At 39.0% G+C, this 23,958-nt stretch overlaps 1 protein-coding gene across 3 annotated transcripts in view; it reads left to right on the forward strand.

Annotated features, from left to right (window-relative positions):
* Positions 1–23,958, forward strand: part of KHDRBS3 (KH RNA binding domain containing, signal transduction associated 3) — a 98,411-nt gene that overhangs the window by 36,188 nt on the left and 38,265 nt on the right. For all 3 annotated transcript variants that reach the window (XR_003534400.1, XM_027684471.1, XM_027684473.1), the window contains exons 3-5: positions 1,998–2,114; positions 7,649–7,795; positions 14,003–14,142. Coding sequence is in view for 2 of the 3 variants with exons in the window: in XM_027684471.1 (XP_027540272.1) it covers positions 1,998–2,114; positions 7,649–7,795; positions 14,003–14,142 (404 nt within the window). In the remaining variant the exon portion in view is untranslated. The remainder of the gene's footprint in view (positions 1–1,997; positions 2,115–7,648; positions 7,796–14,002; positions 14,143–23,958) is intronic.

The raw sequence follows: 23,958 nt of genomic DNA on the forward strand, positions 1-23,958 counted from the left end.
GTAAGTAATGCTTGAAAAACTGAGGTGATGTTCCACTACACAAAAGCTTTCATTTGAGCTTAACTGAGGTTCCTTTAATTTAAGGAATTGACAAGGACTTATTGACTTTTGGAAGTTCAAACTTGTTACAAATAGTTTAAATTTATTTGCTTTCCTTAGTTTTATACCTTCAGAAATAATAAAATCAGAAGTCCAAGTTGGAAGGGATGTCTAGAGAACATCTGGGCCAAACTTCTGTTGTAATAATGGTTGTAAATTAGATTACACAGCACCTTGTCACTGGCCCTGAGTCCTCAATATCCTCAGCAGTGGAGATTTCTACTTTTTTCCTGGGCAATCTTTCTGATGAGTATTTTCCTTGACTGTATCTTAAGACCTGTATGGGAAAAAAAAGGGAATATATCTAATAAAAAAGGAAATTAAGGAAATTGCCTGAGAATTTCTTTGTGGCCTGATAATTTCAGAAGACTAGTCCATGCAAAGCCTTAAATTAAGTAGGTTCTGTGGACTATAATCATCCATAAGCCATTTGCTCAATTGTATCTTGTTCCTACCTCATGTCCCCATTGAGAATTGAGCATGAAACTGCTAAGAGGAATAAAGTTTTGTCATATTTAGTTGACTTTTAATGCTTGCTTTCCTTTTTTTGTCTGAAGCTGAAGGAAATGAATTGGAGCTGTAGACTTTCTGTATTGTAGAGTGAATGCAGCTGGGCCTTTTTTCCATCAGCACTTCAGGGTAGCAATCAAGGATTTTAGGCTGCTACTGCCTGAAAGTCTTATCAAGTCTTTTCAAATTACTCTAGATGAATAGGCAGGTCAAAGTAGTCCATACTGGCTCTTAGAGGGACAACTAAAGAACTTACAAACTGTTTAATAAATTTGAGGCCACAAAGCTTAAGCCTGTTTGCTCTTTAGTTGTAGGTACAAGTATAGTGATGCTGTCTTTTTAATATGATTGTGTCACATCAGTTTGAGAACTCAGCCTTCTAATCCATTGTTACCACTTTTCCATTATTGTTTGTCATGGGGTAACACCTTCTTTGACCTTCCTTTTCTGATTAACATATCTGTACAAGCCCTCTCTGTTACTTTGTGTTCCTTGCCAGATTCAGTTTCAGCTTAGCCTTGGCCTTCCTCACCCCATCCCTACAAAACCAGACTTCTCTACACTCTTCCCAGGTACCCTGTCCTGGTTTCCACTGTCTATGCATTTACTTCTTGCCCTTTAGTTTGACCAGCAGGTCCCTACTGAACTGTGATGGTCTCTTGCCTTCCATGCCCAATTTCTTGCTCCTGTGAATTGCTGGCTCTTGCACTGTCTGCCAGCTCTGTTTCACTCTCTTGTCCTCAAGGGCAATCTCCCAGGGGATCCCAGTGACTAGCTCCCTGAAGAGCTGGAAGTATGCTTTCCTAAAGTTCAGGGGCCTGTCTTTATTCCTTACATGATCCATGTCCTACAGGACTGCAAATCCCACCAGTTCATGATCCCTGCAACCTGGGCTGCCTCCAGTCTTGGTGTCCCCAAGCATCTCACTTACACTGGTGACCATCAGATCGTATCACATCTCCTCTGGTAGGGCTGTCTACTTACCAGAGTTAGGAGGTTATCCCCCAGGAGTCATCCCCCCTCCTGGATTGCCTACAGGTCATCATGCTACTTTCCCAGCAGAGGTCAGGGGGTTGAAGTCTCCCAGCAGGACAAGAGCCTGTAGGTGCAGTGCCTCCTCTACCTGGAGGAGAAAGGCTTTGCCAACAGGATCTGGCAGTTCCCCTGGATCTGGCAGTCTGTAGTAGACACCAGGTTATCTTTGAGTTCAGGTACTTCTGTGTTTCTCTCATGGAGCCACTGACATTCCTTTAACTGTACTACATGATTGTACTTTAATGTCTTGATTTACCACCTAATGGTTGTTTGCACCTGTTGTTTCAGGTGCATTTTGCATATTAATTTATGATTAAAAATCTAATGAGCTTAATGTTTTTGCTTTCTTACAGTTCAACTTTGTGGGAAAACTTTTGGGCCCCCGTGGTAATTCTCTAAAGCGCTTACAGGAAGAAACACTGACAAAAATGTCTATTTTGGGAAAAGGTTCTATGAGGGACAAGACAAAGGTAAGACCTCAGTACATCAGTGGAATTTTGTAGCTTAAATTTTTGAGGAGGGGAACAAACCCTGTAACAAAAATTGGAACAAATGAAAAGTATGGGAGATCCTAGTATTGTTTACATGTAGATGGGACCTGTTTTCTGAGGAGTCTGTTCTCACTGAGTATTTTGAAGCTGCCATGAGTTGTATTTAGGCCACCCAAACTGTGGACTTTGAGGATATAAGTGGGGCTTTACCAGTGGCATGTTCTGCATTGGTCTCATGCAACTGATAATGAGCAATGCCCAAGTGAACATGACTGTTCTCACTTTGGAGGGAACCTGGCTTCTAAATAGATTTTTAACAAACATTTTCACATAAAATAACACTTAACCTTTAAATTTAGTAACATTTAATAGCATTTTTAAACAAAAATAAAATAACTGATGAAAGCAGCTAAAATACAACTAGAAAAATTCACAGCTCTGGAGATGACATGCATTTTAAGCAGTTGACAACTTGCAACTGTTTCTATGGGAATAGTCTATTTGGTTATAGTGGAGGCAAAGTAAACAGCAGAACAGAAATCTTCAGCTTATAGGTATTTGTAGTAATAGCTTCCGCTCTTTACTTAAATCTCTGGCTAAATTTGTAGCAGGTAAGTGTCCATCAGTAAGGAGATGTCACATGTCTAGTAAAGCTGCATTTTTTAATTGGAACATCCCTAATGATAGCAATAAAAACACTGAACATATTTCTTGCCTCCAGCATATCATGTTTTATAGGCTTCGAGTGAAATACCTATGTGGTTATGTAATTTGAAACTTAAAAATACTGTGTGATGTGTAGACTAATAATGACATGCATATAGAGAGGGACTTAGAGGGCTGGCTACTGAATTGCTTAAACTATATAATTTTTAGCACATTTCTCCATCAACAAAATATAAATGTTATGTGATCTATAGAGTATTTATCAAGAAGTTAATCAGAGCCCATAAATTACTCTGTTCTGTAAAACTTGGGCTATCTCTTCCTTTTAATTACTTCTTAAATATTTTTATTAAAAATAAATAAGCTAAATATAGTTTGTGTATATAAATACATTTGTGTATATAAATACATTCTTCTATAATAAAGGCTAGAATATTGAGGGATACAGCTAAGGCAACTTCAAGTGTTTCACAATTAGTTGTCAAAAACTATATTGCTACTACCTTTTAAGAGGAAATTTGACAGTTCATGGAATCTCCTACAAAGGTTGGAAAAGACCTCCAGGATCAAGTCCAGCCTTTGACTGAACACCACCTTGCCAATTAAACCATAGCACCAAGTGCCATCCGTCTCCAGTCATTTCTTGAACACCTCCAGGGATGGTGACTCCACCACCTCCCTGGGCAGCCTGTTCCAATGCTTAACCACCCTTTCAGTTCAACCACAAAAAGGTGTAAACTAAACTTGCTCTAAGGATGACAAACTAAGTATTCGGATTCTGGTTTAAGTGACACTTTGTAAACTTTCTCACTCCTTGTGGACAGTGTCAGACTGACATTGTTCTGTTGCTGCATTACATGTTTCTATACCAAAATGTGGTGTGGAGTAGAAAAGCCTCTGAGTGTTTTTTAATGATTCTGCAGCATAAAAAAAGTTTCTTTTGAATAAAAGCAGAAGCTCAAATTGACAAGTTCAGATCCTAACTTGGGCCTCAGAATCCTGGAGAAGATTCTTAAATGTTTGTATCATTTGAGCTTCTCTTGTTTCCTTTGGTAATGAAGAAATTGTCCAAATTTTTATTTGACTCTCCCGTGATTGTGATGCCAGCTAAAACTGCTTAAGTAATTTTTTTTTTCAAAGTAAGTGGCTAATAAGGGCACTGAGTCAGATCTTTATAGATTTCTGAACACATACTATTATAACTGCTACATGACCAATTTTAGATGACTAGTGATTAAGAAAGGTGGCAGTGAGCTTCATAGACTTCTCTAAGCTAAATTTCTAAATACTACTTTAATTTTTTTTAAATTTTAAAAGAACCTCAAAGGCTTATGGAAGAAAGAAAATTTATGTGAAAGGTTGATACAATGTAGCAAAGATCACTACCTCTTGCAAGTCGTCTAGGAAAAAAATAAGTAAACCAGAAAAATAGATACAGACAAGCCAATCTGAATTAAATTCTTTTTGGGCAACAGTGTTTCTTTAGTTCTGACTTGTAATTGCCTTTTTAGAATGTCCAATGTCCATCCTAATAAGTGATGTGTTAAAGAGCACATGAAGGCAAGATTTTTTTTTTTTGTCTTTTTGTCATACTCCTTCAACTGAGTTCTAGAGTAGTCTTAAGTTTCTATTTCTGTCTCTCTTGTCAGTGCCTGGAGGACCATCTCAGGTATCTATTTGTGATATACAGTGTCTGAATTCAGTAATTCTCCTCTTCTGTGCTGGCAGTTCATCATTAGCTTTTCATTAGTCAGTGCTGAGACACCTTCTCTTTGGCACCACAGGCTTTCATATGCCTATAGGAGAGTGAAAAAGTCTGACTCACTTCTAAATTTCTTTATTCCCTTACGAGATTGCTTTTATGTTGTAACCTTGCAGGAATAACTTAAACCCTCCACTCCAATTGGTTATTCAAGTATTACCAGTAGTTGGAGACTGGTGTAGGCCTTTCAACAACTTGTGTATTCTGAATGGTTTATGAAATCTGACAGAAGCCATGTTTAAGGTAACATTATAAATAGATATCAGGCAGTACCTATAGAAATTTAAAATCTAAGTCAAAGACAGTCTAGAGAAGATAAAGGACAGTACTATGAGCATACTTTGATAAATGCTGCTACTCAACTTCTGGTTCTTGATGGCTTGTCAAGGAGGGTGAAAAGCAAGAGAATCTATAGGTACAGTTGGGGACCCCTGGTGGCCTAGTGGTTAGCATGCAGGAGTCTCACTGCTGCGACCACGGGTTCGAATCCCAAGTCCCCCGGGCAGATGGTAGCTCGTTAGCCCTGTGAGGCCATCCATCTATGAGAAGGACACTCTAAACAAACCTACGTCCTAAGGACCTCACTGCCATTGTCCAAGCTTGCTTGGCCCCGGCAGATGAACCTTAGGATTAAAGGGTGGGCTCAGTTCAGCGCAGGCTGTGTCTCACCTAAAAAATCCATTGCGCAGGCTGGAAAGGTAAAAAGACCTTTCCCCAAATCTTCGTTCGCGAAGACTGGCCATTATTATTATTACTATAGGTACAGTAAAATAGTGCTAGTACTCTGCTTTGTTCTAGACCATGAAGATACACCAAGAAATACAGGAGCACAAGGTACAAAGCAAACAGGGTAAGATTGCTGTGGGGTAAGCTTTCTCATAGGGCTCCCAGAGTGCAATACTGCAGAGATGTCTGTACTGAAACTTGAAGTTAAATCAGGTTGAGCTCTTTGGTGTGATAAATTTGGTGCAAGAAAATGGAGATTTAAAGGACAGATTTTAAAAAAGGAAGTGGTGATCTTGTTGTCTTTTATCTCCCTTGTTCCGTATCTGGTTCTTTCATCCTTTCAGCAGCTCTCAAATCCCCATGGCAGTAGAATTAAAAAAATACCTGTCTTGGCCAACCAAGCAGCATCCACATGCAGTGGGCAAACCAGCCAATGCAGGTACTGCCAAGTGATGGCAGGCAGAGGATTTTGTGGGAGCTAAAAATGCTGTCAGAGGGGGATACTGGTATGGGAACAAGTTGTGGCTTTTTTTGTTGGTCATCATGGGAAATGAAAAAAAAAAAAAAAACAAACAACCTGAAATACTTAATGTGTCCCCAAGGTTAGGAAATGTAAGCCAGTGAGTGAGCTCACTCCCATTTGTGTGCTGTTAAGAGCTGTGGAGAGTTGTGTGTTCATAGAATCATAGTATATCCTGAGTTAGAAGGTACATGGATCATCAAAGTCAAACTTCTGGCCTTGCAAGTAATTGAGGAAGTAATGGAAGTGTTGCCAAGTTATGCTACAGAACTAAAAAAAATACATTAATCAAAGTGAACTTTGCAAGAAAAGGATAAAATTACTTTAAAAGTTTGCTTGTGGACATGATTTTAGAAAAACCTGCATTGTAATTTCTTATGTTTTGTTAAAATTGCTGACTTAAATGTTTTTGTTACCACAGGAAATTGTAACTTTTCTATTGCTTATTGCTATTACCGGGCAAGTTGATTGATAAGCACAGAAGGGAAGTTTCTTAGCACTGTTTTCTGCACAAACTGCACAGTAATTCTTGGGGGCTTTTTTTTTGCCTTTAGAAAAAAAGAACAGGGAAGGCTTGATGCAGGTATGCAAAAAAAAAAGTATGTAGGGAACTCAACTGATGAAAGCATCTAGCTTCCAGTGCTAGTAATGCCTCATGTTTTGAGTAACTGTGCTTAAATTATTTAAGTGAGAAACAGTTCCCATTGAAACTAAATATGTGAGCTGTGATGTTTATATTAGGTTTTCTGTTTTTAAGATCTGTTACTTGTATTGACAAAATAATGGTTTTGCTGATAGTCTAATCCTGCAGAGTGACCTCTTAATATTCTTGCTGTGGGTGCTTTAACAGCAAACTAGACTTTTTTTTAAACATCCTCATAGTTAAAGATGAATCATGATGACAGGAGCATTGTTTATGAGCAGCAGAAATGAAGTCACATGTAAACCTCAACCCATAATTAAGGGGTGTGCAGGGGAAGAGATTTCAACTATTGCTGCAGCTATAATTTTAGCAGTCTAAAGGGTGAAGTGCTTACCTGGTGCTTGCTAAATACAGTGAGCTGCAGTGGAGCTTCAGTTTTTTAGACAGTGGAACTGGTATGTATTTCATATAATGCTATCTGGTAAAGCAATGAATTTATTTCTAATGGTGGTTTTATCTCTTGGACCTGTCAGATACACAGGGGCAGCCCATCAGAGACTGGCAAATTATGTCCTTTTGGTCTGTGAACATTTTGCATGTGAATGTATTTGAGAACTGAGCTCTGCTCCACTACATTGAACTCGGAGCTTCTCAGTCATTGCAGTGGGTTGGGTGAAACAGGATAAAAGAAATAAGCTCTTCTGAAATAGCCAGTGAACTCTTCTTGCTAATGTCCTCTTGTCTCAAATGCTGTTAGTTTTATATCCAAGTAGCACAGTTCTGTGCTCTCATGGGATAGAAATTTCAGTGAGAACAGAAAATAAGTATCAGAGCAGTGTAGTAATACCAAGATTAGAACAATTTTGGTAAAAGAATCTTGCTCTTGTGGAATATCAGATCAAACCTTTTTCTGGAGACTTTACTTTTAAGAAAAGAGGCTTCAAGTTGACTTACGTTTTTCAGTGTCTTCTACATGAAGCTGGTGCACTTGGGAAAACACCTGAGAGCATTCTTCCTTGTGGTACAGTTTCTGTATGTGAACAGACGTTGAGTCTTACTTCATGTTACTTTTTTATTTGTAGACATTTGAACGTGGTGAATAGTGTCTGCAGGTTCCTCTGGAACAGCTTTAATACTTGCATTACTATGTTTTAAAACAAGAAGGTATAAACCCAACCTTTTTTCTTATCTTCTAGGAGGAAGAGTTGAGAAAAAGTGGAGAGGCAAAGTATTTCCACCTAAATGATGACCTGCATGTTTTAATTGAAGTATTTGCTCCACCTGCAGAAGCATATGCCAGAATGGGACATGCACTGGAAGAAATCAAGAAGTTTCTCATTCCTGTTAGTACTTTATTTTTTTAATGAGAATTCTGGTAGTCTTGAGTGAGAAAAGTTATCTCTGAAACTGAGCAAGCTGGTCTAGTTGAAGGTGGTAGGGGAGTTCGAACTAGATAATCTTCAAGGTCCCTTCTGACCCAAACACTGTTCTATGAACAGTGCACAATATTGGTCAGGTCATGTTGCTTAATTTCCTTCATTTGTAAAAGAAATGGTGATGTTGACAAATAGTTTTCATTTTGGTATAGACAGTTAAAGGATGAATCTGTAACTGTCCACACACTCATGTCATGATATGACCTGTAGTAAGAAAGCAACTCATTCTTGCTTAACTGGTCATGTGCAAAATATTTAAGTCTAAAAATAATTGTGAGAACATGTAAAATGTGGGGCTTTTCTATGTTCTTGGTACATAAGAATGAATGAATTTGAAGTTGTAGTACTTCTCACTCATAATCCTGGTTTAGTGTTCAGTGATGAGAATCAATACAATTTTATCTTGTATCTTTATTTTTATTACAAAGCTAGTGATATTGGAGTTGTACTTGTCTTCTGGTGTATACTTCAGCTTGCCATGTATGGATGTACAAAATAAGATCCAATTTCCAGTACAAGTTTGTACTCTAGGTTTGGGATATATCTAGGTAATGGGTTTCTAGCATCTTTCTGCAGAAGACAGCTTTACTTGCTTCTCATGTAAGGATCAGCTTCACTGCTTTGCAGTATTAAGCTGCTTGGATCAATCCAACCTGTCTTAGGAAGCTGGGACACTTGAGGTGATGTTACTCTGTGAAGTTCCTAACTATTATCTCTTCAGTGAACATTCTTCAGTCTTTATTGGTGATTAAAGGAACGAATATAGAAAGCTTTCTCAAGGTACATCAGCTTTTGTTTATTTTTACTGCTGGAAATGTTATCCAGGTGTCTTGATTTGTGTCACATCTTGGAAGTGTGGGAGACCCGGCTAAGGAAACTTTACTAAGGCATATATCAGCATTTAAATGTTTGAGTGGAATCAGTGCAGGTGTATTGGGAACCAGTTGGGGATGTCTGTTGTGCAGCCACTGCAGCCTGTTGGATAGAAGTGATAGCTGTATTCTACGGTGGAGCAGATGGTGCTGATGACCCAACAGTGCTCCTGTGTGCATTTTGAGGATGGTAGTTTGTACCTAACCTAGTTTAGATCCATGTAACCACACAGAGTGTTTAGGCACTGGAATAGGCTTCTCAGAAAAGTGGTCACAGCACCAAGCCTGACTGAGTTCAAGGAGCATTTGGACAATTGCTCTCAGGCACATGGTGTGATTCTCGAGGTTGTCCTGTGTAAGGCCAGGAGTTGAACTTAGAGATCCTGTGTGTCCCTTCCAATTCATGATATTCTATGAAACTAAGTCCCCAGGTGAGTGGATTTGTGTGCTCCTGGAGTGTTTCTTCTGGCCTGTTTTTGTCTGAATGAAAGATAGTTCATATGCCCCAATACTACACCATGGCATGATCCAAAGAAGTGATGATCATCAGGAGGTTCATTAGGAATACATCCTGGTTAGAAATAACAGTAATGCAGATGCACCTTGAGACAGTCCAAAACCAAAGAGATGTCCTGGGCATTATGTTCTCATATTATAAAAAAATCAAGCACCACATTGTAACTTTGTCTGCAGGTTCCAAATGCCTTTTTTTGTGATGTATATGAAACGAGGTAAATAATCACACTATTATTCAAACATCCTAGCTGATTAGATAGGGGATACTCAACAGAATGCTGGGCTGTCAAAGGTTACTAGTATCAAAGGTTACTGTATTTACATGATTCATGGTTTAATGGTGTGAAGGGATAAGGGAGAATTAAGTTCTTGGTTATTCTAGTGAGCAAACAGCTGCTTTCTTTTTAGGTGGAAATATGCTCAGTTTGATAAGTGCTTTTGCATGTGCTGGAAGTAAGGATATGTCTGATCCCCTTGCCCCCTTTTGTCAGAGATCTTATTTTTCTTCATTGGGCTTGACTTCCCTAATGTTGTCATAAATGAAGTAAGCTTATCAAAACCTGGTTGTTACTGTGCTAAGCCAGGAGAATTAGACTGATAATGAGCAATTCTATTCACTGGGTGTGCACTTTTCCATCTCCATTTTTGATCATTGCCACTTTATTGTACTGAGCTGAACTGATGCTATGTAATCTTTTCTGAACTATGGGATCAAGCCAACACTGTCTTAATTTCCCTTTGGCTTTTCAAATGTAATCTTATCAGAATGGCTCTAAATGCCTTAATCTCTTCTGCCTGGCCCCCCTGCAGCAGCCACTGAAGGAAGCAATAAGGAGCAGCTTTTTGCTCTCTAGAACTACTGTTTGATTTAGTGCTGAATGCAACTTGATTTTATTTTCTATGAGGTAGTGGCTGTAGTGGCTTTCTTAAGAAATTATTTGGTTTAGTTCAGACAAGTCCTGCTATAAGTACATATGATTATGATCATAATTGGTGTTCTCCTTACAATGTAAGCTAACTATGCCTTCCTACAATTTTAAATGCTGGCCATACTTCATGAATATGGTTATTGTTCAGTTTTCAGATCAGTCCTGAAGATAAAATCATATTTGGTGCTAGAATGCAGGACACAAAGTATCCTTGTTGTAGATGACTATAGCAAAAATGCTTCAGCCTCTCTTAGTGGATCTTTGGATGCATAGTTAAGCACCTTTGCATTGAAGTTCAGCCTCAAGCAGCTACAGTGGTTTATTTTCCTTTAAACTACTGGCATAACTCACACCAAAACACTGGAGTTTTTTGACTGTACTTATGTTGCCTTGACTCTCACCAGTCTTCTGCAGGTAGAATTCTGGCTTCTGACTTCAAGTATATTATTTGTCTTCCTTTAAATTAGCCAATCTCTTTGTTATGGCCAGACCCTCTGGTCAGCACCCTGTTTCACTATTATACTGCTGAGTGTTGTGCTTGATATTAATTATCTCAGAATTGCTTCTGTCAGGACAAAAAGCCAGGTACTTTCAACCTCACCTACCCCTGGTTCCTGAATTATACCATGATTTCAAGGCCAGGTTGAATGGGGCCCTGAGCAACCTGGTCTAATGGAAGATGTCCCTGTCCATGTCAGGGAGGTTGGAACTAGATGACCTTTAAGGTCCTTTCCTTCCCAAACCATTTTGTGATTCTATGATTACTGCAGTTTTGCACATTAGAACTTGCCTTAGTCTATTTTGTGGGGTTTTTTTTATTATTTTAGACTGTTGCTTGATTTTTGAGTAGTGGCTGCCATTTCTTTTGACAGCTGCAGCACTAATTTTCCTTTTCCATTAGCTGCCAGAATTATTTTCCTTGTCTTTAAAACAAAGTATAGAAGATATGTCTTTGAGAGAACAATATTTAGCAATTACAATGACAAATCACAAGTTTTTCCAGTAGTCTGTTTACCTTGTGCACATTGGGTTTGTACGATGTGGTGATAAAATATCATTTAATGGCATTTGGATGAGCTTGGTGACTTTTGGAAACTCTCAGACTTTTCCTTAAGCAACCTGGCAAATAACTGTAAGGTGTAAAGAAAAAAAAGCTGGAAACTTGATAACAGTTGATTGCTCACTGCCAGGGTAAAGATCTACTTGGGGGTTTTGCAAAGCTACAAAGGGTTTTGTAGGGATCTGTCATAACGTTATATAAAAACAATGGCTTTGCTAATAGTTTGAATGATAGATCAAAATAAGGTCTTAAGTTAGTCATCCCAAGGAGAGCAGCTACCAATGTGTTATTCTGTCTGGATAAAAATTGTAGATAAAACTTAAAAGAATTGTAATTGTTGGAATTGTTTAGTTGGATCATGTAAGTAATTCTGTCTGGGATGAAAATCTCTTACATGTGTCTTGATGTAGCCAGTCATAGACCCTCCACATTTGTGGAAGACTGTATTTAGTCAGAATGGCATTGTATTCATAAAATGAGAATACATCTGCTCAATTGAAATTCAGCAGCAGCATTAGACTGAAATTCAAGTGCTGCCACTGCTGAAGCTGTACAGAGGAGGAGTGCAGTCTGAAGAGTTCCATGTCCATCTTCTGGGTGAGAAAAAGATTGTCTCCTTAATTTGACTTGAATTGTATTGTTTTCCAGCAGAGAGTATTCATAAATTGACCATCTGTTAGCTTTAATTGAAGAATCCATTTCAGAGTCTAATGGTTTAACATAGCTGCTTATCGTGGCTTCCTTGTACTGGCCCTCCACTCCATATCCTCCTGCTGCCTCTGGCATGTGTGATAAGGACCATGTTTTCTGTTCTGTGCTTTGCACAGTGGAGCCCTTGTCTGTGACCTAAGGCTGCTGCTGTGCTAGTAATGTGTTGCAGGAAAATGAGAGCATCAGGGAGAAAAGTAAAAAAAGGACCCAACATGCACAGTGGCAACCCAGGCACATCTTTGCTAAGGAATTAAATGAAATTAATATAAAACGATCAAAGGTATTTTTCCAGGAGTCCAATTCTGAAGAGGACATTTTGTGGAGAAGTTATAAAGAGCATCTCTGATACAGACTGCCAGAACTTTGGTACCTGTACATCGGTGGTACAGTTCCTTGGCATTTTTTTATCAAGATGAAAGTTTTGTTCCATACGTTATGTAGAATTTTGCGTTTGTAGACAGTTCTGATCCAGCAACAAATATAAAATGGGTCTCTGCACACTAGTTGGCCAGAAGAGTGTTCAGCTTCCTGTTTCTAGTCTACACCCTGCAATGGATTGGTTGGGTATTGGGTCCCAGCTGTTTAATAATGGAATCTGTTTCTCAAAAGCTTCAGTTATCCCATTTGAAACAGTTAATTCAGTCTTCGAGACCTTTTTCTTCATGCTTGCTAGTTGATTTCTGCTGCTAAATAGAAGATAATCTCAGGGGGGCAGTTGAAGTTAAATTTCAGAACCTATTCAAGACAGCTTGGACAAAAAGTGCCACTTTTAACACTAGTAACTACCTTCAGCAGTGGCATTGAAAGGAGAACTTTCTTATTTTTGTTTGTAAAAATCTTGGAGAAGCAGAATGTTTCAAGGATAACTGAGATATTTGAATTCATGGAACTTTTAATGTCCTTTCAATTCAGGATTGTGTTTCAGAGTTGTCTGTAAGAGTGCCTGACATTCTTTTAGTACCTGTCTAGTGAATAAATGTAATAAATTCAGATTTGTAATTAGATGCAGATTCTTTGTTTTGCAATTGAATTGAAAAATGGGTGGTATTGGAACAAACCTTTCTTGAGATGGGAGGATTTGCAGGAAGTAAGGGCTGTTGTATCAGAAGTATCACTCCATTCCTATGGGAAGACCTATTAATATTTTGATAGTTTATATGTATGCACATTCAGTAAAATATTTCTTTGATTCACCTTTACATACATTATTTTGGCTCACTTGAAGCAGAGGATAAATGATAGAAAAATGTGTAGCTCAAGTGTTCAGTGCTGTATCTGTTTTATTCCTGTGGGATGTGCTTGTTTTGGAGGTTAGCTCAAGGTCCCTGAAAGCTGCGTGTTTGACAAGTACCATATTAATTCCGTGTATAAAAACTTGAGCTTTCTTTTTGCTAGATCTTTAGAATACAGGTTTTGTGCAGACAGAAATAAGATATATGTCCTCAGCTTCTTTACTGTTGCATATTATAGGATATAATTTTTGAGCTCTTTTGTAGACAGTGTTGTATGCGTATATTGACTGAATGTCCTTGTTCATTCTTATCTCCTGATTTTAAAGGTGTGGATATCTAATCTATTCCTTCATTTTCATGAGCTACTCTCACCAGTGTACTAATTCTTTATTCCTGTGCATCACCAGGCAGTGGGATTTTTCCTGCTTTTAACACCCAGTCATTCTACAGCTGGAACTACAAACGGGATGTCAGTTCAGAATATCAGACCTTGATTTTTTTTTGTTGTTTCGTCCTATCTCTGCAGCATTCTAACATTAGCATTTTAATTGGTAAAGCTATATAGAAATAATATGCAAAGGGAAAGAAAAACATGCCTGAGCAAAAATGGCAATTAAAATGTAGAATTTTTAAATAATTTTGTGACTGAGTAATATTCCTATCTTATTGTGCATATTAAACTTTTTCAGTGGGATGTTCAACTTTTTAAGAGGAAACTTTCAGGAGCAAGTGTTTGGTGGGAGTGGTGGGTGAACAGTTTGGTTTTTTTCCTCACTTTATTCCCCCTGTTTTAGGACTACAACGATGAAATCAGACAGGCACAGCTTCAAGAATTGACATATTTAAATGGTGGTTCAGAAACTGCGGAAGTTCCAGTCGTTCGTGGGAAAGCATCTATTCGAGCAAGAGGAGTGCCAGTTCCTGCTTTGTCCAGGTAAGTGGAATTTCATTGGAATGTACATATGTTAGGCTTCTCCCTTGAAACACAATTTCCCCCCAGAGTACAACAGTTAAATACATGAAGGACTCTCAAAAGAAGAGTTAAAAGATCAGGGAAACAACCTTGCTTTATTAATAGTCTGAGTTTGGACTAAATTAACAATGATGCTGGATTTTGTCTTGACGCTTGAACGCTACCTTTGTTAAGCAATGTACATCATCCAAGGTGTTCAACCTTACTGTAAGCATCTTGACTTGCAGCCTTGAGTTACTCCTTAGGTGCATGTGGGGTCTGTCTTTAGGCCCTGTGGAGTTCACTGCTTTGAAAAACTGGTAAATCTGTCTTGATTGACATATGAATTTCATACAATATCTCTAACAGAATATATGTATTCCATTTTTACTGTATTGCTAAGTTTTCACAGTCATGATGAAATGATAGAGAAATGCTCTGGAGTGTGAGTTGCACTTTTGTGAAAAGTGGCGCTTGTTTGATTCAGGAATAGGCGAAGTCTGCTGCTTTTGCTTTGTTTCTCTTTGTCACAGGAAATGTTTTACTTTTACTGCAGTATTCCCTTTCTTCCTTGCAGTACTGAGATGACAGTTTCAACTCCTTGGAGTCCTGAAATGTGAAAACAAAAACTAAATAAAGTTCATAACTGTTTGTGTTACAATACAGAATTTGTGGCTGCAGCAGCTAAGTGTGACTGTTTCCTATAGCAAACTATTTTCTTCAGTTGTGCCTACAGTTTTTGTTAATGCAACTTGAAACTCGCATTTCAGCTTCTAAAACAATTAAAATACAATACTCTGAAGTGTTTTACCTCATGATAAAAGCATGTTAGAAGAACCAGCACTAAGGAAAAACTCCATTTATACAGTTCTGCCTAGTTGCATGTATCCTGATAATGATTGCAAATGCAATGCAGAGTGAATCTTAATTTCAAGAATTTATACGTACTGTAGGTCATGTCCTGTGAGGAAAAAAAGTTCTCTCAATCAACAAACTTTTGTTCTTGTATTAAGTAAAACTGTGTAATATATATATTCTGCTTTTCTTGATTTTGATTTTCTGAGTAGTGGTAATTATATACCAAGTTTGACCTCTTCATCGTCGTAATCAGCTAAAAGTACAAAAGTACTTTCAAATTAGAGACCTCATTTGATTTTGGAGATTTTTTTTTTGCAAATTTTATTTCAGTTCTTAACTGTTTGTAACTTGGCCATAGATGCTTGTAATGGCTCTGCTACAGATACATTTGCAGTACTATTTCAAGTTTATTTCATTTTTCATGTCCTTCAGCTATTTCTGCGATACTGAAATTGTTTGGTCTGATCTTATTACTAAAGCTTGATAACTAATTTCCTGCTAGTACCTAGTATGTGCATATGTAAATAACTTTTTATAGTACTGCATTTCTAACATGGCTAGTTCTATCCTCTGGATTTTGGGAAATTATATTTCCAAATCTACATTTTTAAGCAAGAGATACATGCTGTTACATAGTTCACAGTATGCCTCGTAGTTGGCCTACAATAATTATCTTCAGGGTAAATTTAAGAGTTATTAGTCTTTGTTTTGGATATGACAGTAAAAGATTGTGGTTTTGTCATTGCCATTTCTCATATACGTTCTAAAGAAAAGGGAAAGGATATAAGTTTGTTTGACTTGTCCTTGCTTCAAGGCTTGTCTTAAACTCCAAGACTTTTTGCCCTAAAATTGAAGCTGTTATCATATTCCTGAAATGAAATTCAGTGTTGTTGCTACTCAGATTCTGCAGCCATTGAGCTGAAGATCTCAAACTCAGTTATAATGCTCTGATTCTTTTTTAACAGAAATGGATTTCAGTGAGTAATACTTTTGTTGAAGCAAAGCTTTAAAGGCTTTGTCTCAGTGTTGGATAGAACAGTTTCAATAGAAAGCATCTCTGAGATATCCAGGAGAGGCTGAAGCAAAGCCCTCAGAAAACTAGTAAAATGAAGTCTAAAACCTTGATCCTAACCTTTCTTTGTAATCTAGGGAATGGTTTTAAGATACCAACCTTGATATGTGAAACATCCTGTTGAGGATGCAATATGAGTGTTTAAATTCACGCATTTTAAGCCTTTATTACTCCTGAGTAGTTTTACTTAAAAAAAGTATTAAGCCATGCTTTTTTTGCTCCTTGTCAGACATGTTGAAACTGGAGATAATGCATCTTATCAAATCTATTTTTAGCTCCATGACAAAATTTTATTTTGTGGGAAACAATACATTTCTGCTTGCATACAAAAATTTTAACTTATGCACAGGTATTCCTATATGGGGTAAATAATTTCCTAATGATCGTGGTTTGGTAACTCTTTCTACTTTCTCTGGCTTGTTCCAGATTTTCTTGACTAAATTTTTATGACTCCAGAGCCAAGTAAGGTTTTGAGTGTGAGTCAATGGAATTTGTTCCAGAAGGGCTGTGTGTGTGTTTATGAGCTTTGCCTTTAGCAATGTTCTTTTCTCATCATTGATCTTGGACTTTCTTCCTTCTCCCCTGCCTTACCCCCCAGTTTTTGTTCCTAATGCTGATAAAGATGACCTTCAGATGTAATCAAACACTTCTATTTTCCATAGTGTTTATGCTGAGCACTTAACCTATTTTAACATACCTGTTTCTTCTGTACAACAAGAAGGGAAAGTGGTGAAAGTCTGGGTTTCATTCCTTTGTGTTTTATTATAAACTGACGATGTTCTTAAATTTTTGTTGCTTTTTGGGGCAATTATATAAAATGATCATACTGGCTGCTTTTTAATTTATTATGGTAGCAAACTTTGAGGATCCATGGTGTTTAATGTGGTGCTGTTATGGTGAGAACCTAGAAAACGTAAGTCTTTCAGAATCAGTGTTTCTTTAATGCATTTTTATTCTCATCCTGAATCAGTGCAAAATAAATAACAACCAAAATGTAATTTGAGACTTCTGATTAACTAAAGACTCAAAATAGACATATGTTATCATAGTCGAAGATGTCTCTGCCTATGGCAGTTGGGTTGGAACTAAATGCTCTTTAAGGTCCCTTCCAACACAAACCCTTCTATGATTCTATACTTGATAATGTACACCTCTAAGGACATTTTGCAACAAAAGTAACATTTCCTTTCAGAAAAGTCCCATTTGTATTTTAAGAACAAAAATAAGATTTAAGGATCCCTCAATTGTGACTCCAACCAAGATGTCTTAGAAAAGTGAAATTCTAGAGGATGATAATAGTAAGTCTAAGAATATGGCTAAAGGTTCCTTGATACATTGGGATGGCATATGGGGAACCAATTCATGTCACTCTACACCTAGAAATCACTGCTGGAATCATAGGATGGCTTAGATTAGAAGGGACCTTTAAAGATCATCGAATTTCAGCCTCCCAGTCATGGGCAGGGACACCTTCCACTAGACCAGGTTGCTCAAAGCCCCTTCCAGCCTGGCCTTGAACGCTTGCAGGGATGGGGCTTCCAAAATTTCTGTGGGCAACCTGTGCCAGTGCCTCACCATCCTCATCATAAATTTGTCTAATCTAAACCTGCCCTCTTTAAATTTAAAGCCGTTGTCCCTTGTCCTGTCACTACGGACCCTGATAAAACATCTCAATCTTTCTTATAAGCAGCCCCCCTTCAGTATTGAAAGGCCACAACGAGGGAGAGCTGCCTGAGTTCGCTCCACAGATTGAGAGGAATTGTATTTGAAAACAGGTATTTTGGTTTCACTAAGGTGAGGGGAGAAAAAAGCAAACATCTAGGAATAGTTTAATTAAAGAAATGGTGAATTTCCTGTTTCTGCTTTCATGAGAGTGTGGAGTTTTTTTACTTTTCCCATTTTTTCTTAATCATATCTCAGTATATGCGTGGCTGGGATCCTGATGGTTGAATGACTGTCACTTTTTCTGGGGAAAAATAACTTATAGGAGGTGTAAGTTAGAACTTGTCTTACATGTTAGAAGTGAGATGAGCTGATGTGGATCACTGCTGCACTGTGTTCACAAATTCCAGCTGTTCTCCTGCCATATATCTGAAATCAACTAGTTTCTTTTTTTGAACAAAAACTTTTTGTGTATAATATGTAAGTAGTGAAATGCAAAAGGTCTGTAGCACAAAAGAAATATTTGACAAAGCCAGTTCAGGATCTAGGCCAAAGGGAGGTATTAATGTTCACTGTGTTTTGTTTTAATTTTGTGATCTCCCATGTTTCACAAAATTGAAACATAAACAAATATATGTTTTCAAATAGAAGTGTGAAATAAAGCTTCTGTGGTGACTCTTTTTTAAAAAAAAGATAAGGCAGAAATACGAGCTCTGAGTTGTATCCAGTATCAGTGTTTAATATTTTAAATTGTCAGCACCAAAATAACAGGTCTGTTACTTTTCAGATGTCTAATATAAAACCTAAACAAAAATATTTGCTGTTTAGGGAACATTGAATGTAGCTGACTGTGCTCAAAAGAAGAAAATGTATCAACATCTGGTAACCAAATTTGTTAGATCTGTTTATTGAACACTCTAAATCCCTGCAGATGTTATAGAACTGTGAATGCTAAAATTAAAGAATTCCAAGTGTTTCCTCATTGAATAATATAGTGTTAGGGAACTCGTTCTAAATTTTACAAGTATTTTTATTTTAAAGCTATTTTTCCATTTACTACTTCTAGGGGGAGATATTGAAAAGCATATTCATCAATTTTTGTTTGACTGAAAGAAAGTGAAGGAAAGCTGTGAACTGATTCCAGCTGTGATTTTTATGATTGGAGTAATTTTACTAACTTTAAATATCCAGTGAAAGGTGAAACTTGAAATAAAAATCAGTATGATTTTAGAGCAAAGAAAGTGATACATGAAAAGATAAAGTAGTTGTTGCTGAGGGCAGCTGGAGAGGAGTATCCGTGAGATGCTCTGCCTGCTGCTGTGGTCAAGGGCAGTAACTTAGTTTGCTGGAAACAAATCCTAGAAACTTTGTGCAGCAGGAAAGCTGTGACATAGTCACCATCATGGAAACGTGATGGGATGACTCTCATGACTGGAGTGCTGCCATGGGTGGCTACAAGCTCTTCAGAAGGGACAGGCAGGGTAGGAGAGATGGAGGGGTGGCTCTGTGTGTTGGAGAGTCTCTTGACTGTAGAACTCGAGGTCAGTAACGATAAGGTTGAGTGCCTGTGGACCAGAATCAGGGGGAAGGCCAACAAGGCTGACATCCTGGTGGGAGTCTGTTACAGACCCCCCAAGGATGATGATGAGGGTGATGAATTATTCTACAAGCAGCTGGCAGATGTCTCAATCACCAGCCCTTGTTCTTGTGGATGACTTTAACCTGCCAGATGTCTGCTGGGAACTCCACACAGTCGAGAAGAGGCAGTCTAGGAGAGCCCTAGAGCATATAGAAGATAATTTCCTGCTCCAACTGGTAAATGAACCTACCAGGGGTGGGGCCCTGATAGACCTGCTATTCACAGAGAGGGGCTTGTGGGAGATGTAGTGGTTGGAGGCCGTCTAGGGCGCAGTGACCATGAAATAATAGAGTTTTCAATACTCAGGGATGCAAGGAGGGCCATCAATAAAACCTCTATGCTAGACTTCTGCAGAGCAGATTTTGACCTATTCAGAGTGTACCCTGGGAAGCAACCCTTGAAAACAAAGGGGTCCAGGAGGGATGGACATGCTTCAAGAAGGATGTCTTGAAAGCACAGGAGCAGGCTGTCCCAGTGTGCTGAAAGCCAAGCCCACGGGGAACCCGACCGATCTGGCTGAACAGGGAGATTTTGAAGGAAATTAGGGTAAAAAAGAGAGCTTACCAATTATGGAAAAAAGAGTTTAGGAATGTAATTAGGTCATGTAGGAAGAAAATTAGAGAGACAAAGGCACAATTTGAACTGAATCTTGCCACTTCTGTTAAGGATAACAAAAAATCTTTCTAAAGATACATCAATAGCAAAAGGAGGGGCAAGGAAAACCTCCATTCTTTATTGGATAGGGGGGATAACATAGTTATCAAAGACGAGGAAAAGGCTGAGGTATTTAACACCTTCTTTGCCTCAGTTTTCGAGGGTAAGACAGGTTGTCCTGAGGACAGCTGACTTCTGGAGCTTGTAGACAGAGATAAGAAGCTGGATAGCCCCCCTGTAATCCAGGAGGAAAAAGTTAACGACCTGCTGAGCCACTTGAATCCCCACAAGTCCATGGGACCAGATGGGATCCACCCAAGGGTGATGAGGGAACTGGCGGGAGAGCTCGCCAAGCCACTTTCCATCATTTACCAACAGTCCTGGCTCACTGGGGAGGTCCCAGATGATTGGACGTTGGCAAATGTCACGCCAATCCACAAAAAGGGCCTGAAGGAGGACCCGGGAAACTACAGGCCTGTCAACCTGACCTCAGTGCCTGGCAAGGTCATGGAGCAGATCATCCTCAGTGCAATCACACAACACCTACAAGATGGACAAGGGACCAGACCCAGCCAGCACGGGTTTAGGAAGGGCAGGTCCTGTCTGACCAGCCTGATCGCCTTTTATGATCAAGTGACCTGCCTGGTGGATAAGGGGAAGGCTGTGGATGTGTCTACCTGGACTTCAGCAAAGCCTTTGACACTGTCTCCCATGGCACACTCCTGGAAAAGCTGCAGCCCACGGCTTGGACAAGGGCACTCTGTGCTGGGTTAGGAACCGGCTGGAGGGCCGGGCCCAGAGAGTGGTGGTGAACGGTGCTGCATCCAGTTGGTGGCCGGTCATTAGTGGTGTCCCCCAGGGATCAGTGTTGGACCCAGTTCTGTTTAATATCTTTATTGATGATTTAGATGAGGGGATGGAGTCCACCATTAGCTAATTTGCAGATGACACCAAATTGGGGGGGAGTGTCGATCAGCTGGATGGCAGGAGGGCTCTGCAGAGGGACCTGGACAAACTGGAGAGTTGGGCTGATTCCAACAGGATGAGGTTCAACAAGGCCAAGTGCCAGGTCCTGCACTTTGACCACAACAACCCCCTGCAGTGCTACAGGCTGGGCACAGAGTGGCTGGAGAGCAGCCAGGCAGAAAGGGACCTGGGAGTCTGGACTGACAGGAAGCTGAACAGGAGCCAGCAGTGTGCCCAGATGGCCAAGAGGGCCAATGGCATCCTGGCCTGGATCAGGAACAGTGTGGCCAACAGGTCCAGGGAACTGATTCTTCCCCTGTACTCAGCACTGGTGAGGTCCCACCTGGAGTACTGTGTCCAGTTCTGGACCTCTCAGTTCAGGAAGGATATTGAGGTGCTGGAGCAGGTCCAGAGAGGAGCAACAAGGCTGGTGAAGGGATTGGAGCACAAGTCCTATGAGGAGAGGCTGAGGGAGCTGGGGTTGTTTAGCCTGGAGAAGAGGAGGCTCAGGGGAGACCTCATCACTCTCTACAACTCCCTGAAAGGAGGTTGTAGCCAGGTGAGGGTTGGTCTCTTCTTCCAGGCAGCTATCAGTAAGACAAGAGGGAATGGTCTTAAGTTGTACTGGGGAAGTTTAGGTTTGATATTAGGAAGAAATTCTTTACAGAGAGGGTAATCAGGCATTGGAATGGGCTGCCCAGGGAAGTGGTGGATTCTCCTTCCCTGGAGGTTTTTAAGATGAGACTGGATGTGGCACTTAGTGCCATGGTCTGGTAACCACGGCGGGGTTGGATCAAGGGTTGATGATCTCAAAGGTCTTTTCCAACCCAGCTGATTCTGTGATTCTGTGATAGTGTTCTATGGGACTACTATGAAGTAGAAATGTCAATTATTATTGCTAGTAAAGGCCAAATAGGAAGTATATAAATTGTATGAATGGGTAAAATGCTATTTTAATGGGAATCAACAATTAGATTAGTACACGTGAATTACTTCTAGACACTCATGAATCTTTTGAATCTAACATAGTATAAAGTAATTCTAAATGGTATTAGATTTTCTTGAGAATATTTTTCCACACATTAAACTCTTGATTCAAACAATATGTTAATCACAAAATACAAGACTTAACTAATACTTTGACTGGGCACAGTAAAGGTGTGCTTTCCAGGTTTATAGACATACACCATTTTCTATCATTACTAGTGTTTACAAATCACTTTAGCACAACCTGCCACTTTTGAGGCTTTTTCTCGCCTCCTCTGATGTATGTTTGATAGCTTTATAGATATTGTGCTTCACTTATTCTTTTTATTTTCCTCGTATACTAAAGTGCAAGTATAAGTAATGAAATAACATAATGGGAGAAGTCAGGTTCAAACAAAAATAGTTTTCATGATATCTTCAAAGGATGATGTGACGTGTGGGAGTTAAATTAGACTATTCCTCCCATTTTGTAGTGAATTATTAAATACGTTATTTAATATTAAATAGTAAATGAGTTACTGGGATTTACTTTATTTAGTCTAGTCGATCGTATCCAGATATGAGGAATAACTTCTTTAATGCAGAGTCTATAAGTTAGTTACCCAGCACTGGAAGTAAAATTTTTCAGAATTAAGCTATCTAAATTTTCTGTATGTTTAATGGGGAAGGGTTAACTTCCTTCACTGGATTCACCACTGTCAGATGAATAAGTTCAGGAAAATCAAAGCCAAAGTGTTGATAAAGATGAAACAAATATTTCAAATTCTCTTAAAGCCATAATAATCAAGCAGTAAAATGTTTTTGAGGGCAGGGCACAATGGTCTCAAGTGCATAGATGGTCATTTTGTTGCTAAAGAGTGTCTGGAAGTGACAGTAACAGCACCTGGCTAGAAGGTAGGATTTACTGAGTGTTTAATGTCTATTTAACTATTAGTGTGTGTTTAATAGAAATTACAGTTAATAGGTACCTAAAAATGTAGCAAAAAGACAATCAAACAGTGTCCCCTGTGATGCTTCAGTACTTGTGTATTTGCAGTATCATACATCTGAGGGATTACTGGCAAGGACCTTTTTATTTCATGTGTCCTGAAAATAAAACACTTTAACTCTGTTTCAAAGCTGAAAATACTCAGTTTGGAGACAGACATATGGGAGGTTCAGTGCTCATTTGTGCACACCGTTATCCTGGGTATATTGGCAGTCTCGACACCAAAAGATGTTTTTATGGGTACTGGGTTATAGAGGACATTCAAAAGACTTCTGAAAGGTGACAGCGTGGTAGTGAGGAGGGAAAATAAAGACAAAAAGACCTTTCTTGTATTTCAGAATATGAGCAGGTAGTCAAGGCTGACATGGGCTGACAGATGACTGTTTTGATAACTTGCAACTTGTTATAAAGTTTTTATAAAGAAAATAAAACTAGTCAGTAGGCTCTTAGCAAAGACCAAGAGTTGGTAATGGCAGCTGAAGTTTGGGTTGCAGAATGATGTCCCTGGGCAAAGAAGCAAGCAGTGAAAGGGGTCTAGGAGTCATGATGTTTGATTTGATGGTAAGGTGTCTTGGTGAATGTGATAAAACAGAGCCGAGATGTCTTGATTTGGCTGAAATATGTAGAATTAATTAAATTTTAGTAGTTGCACTAAGGTTTTTTAATTCGTAGGTGAGACAGTTGTAGAGGAGAAAGCGTAGAAAACAGACCCTCTGTGCAGTTTCTTCAGAGGTCTGAGAAGCAGCTGATTACCCCTCAAAAATAATTGATTAGGTGATGGAAAGGCCAAGAAAGTGAAAGAACGAAATTTCAAAATCAGCTTTATTCAGTTTTGTTCTTCCTGTCACTAGTCACCAGAGAGGAGATCAGCAACTCCTGCTCCACTCCTGCTCTTGAGGAAGACGAGGGCACCCCTCAGCCTTCTCCGTTCCTTTGTTTCTATTGGATCCATCAGATAAGCCTCAGCTGTCA

Source organism: Neopelma chrysocephalum, unplaced genomic scaffold, assembly GCF_003984885.1.
Source record: "Neopelma chrysocephalum unplaced genomic scaffold, ASM398488v2 Primary Assembly neopelma1_66, whole genome shotgun sequence".
Lineage (NCBI taxonomy): Eukaryota > Metazoa > Chordata > Aves > Passeriformes > Pipridae > Neopelma > Neopelma chrysocephalum.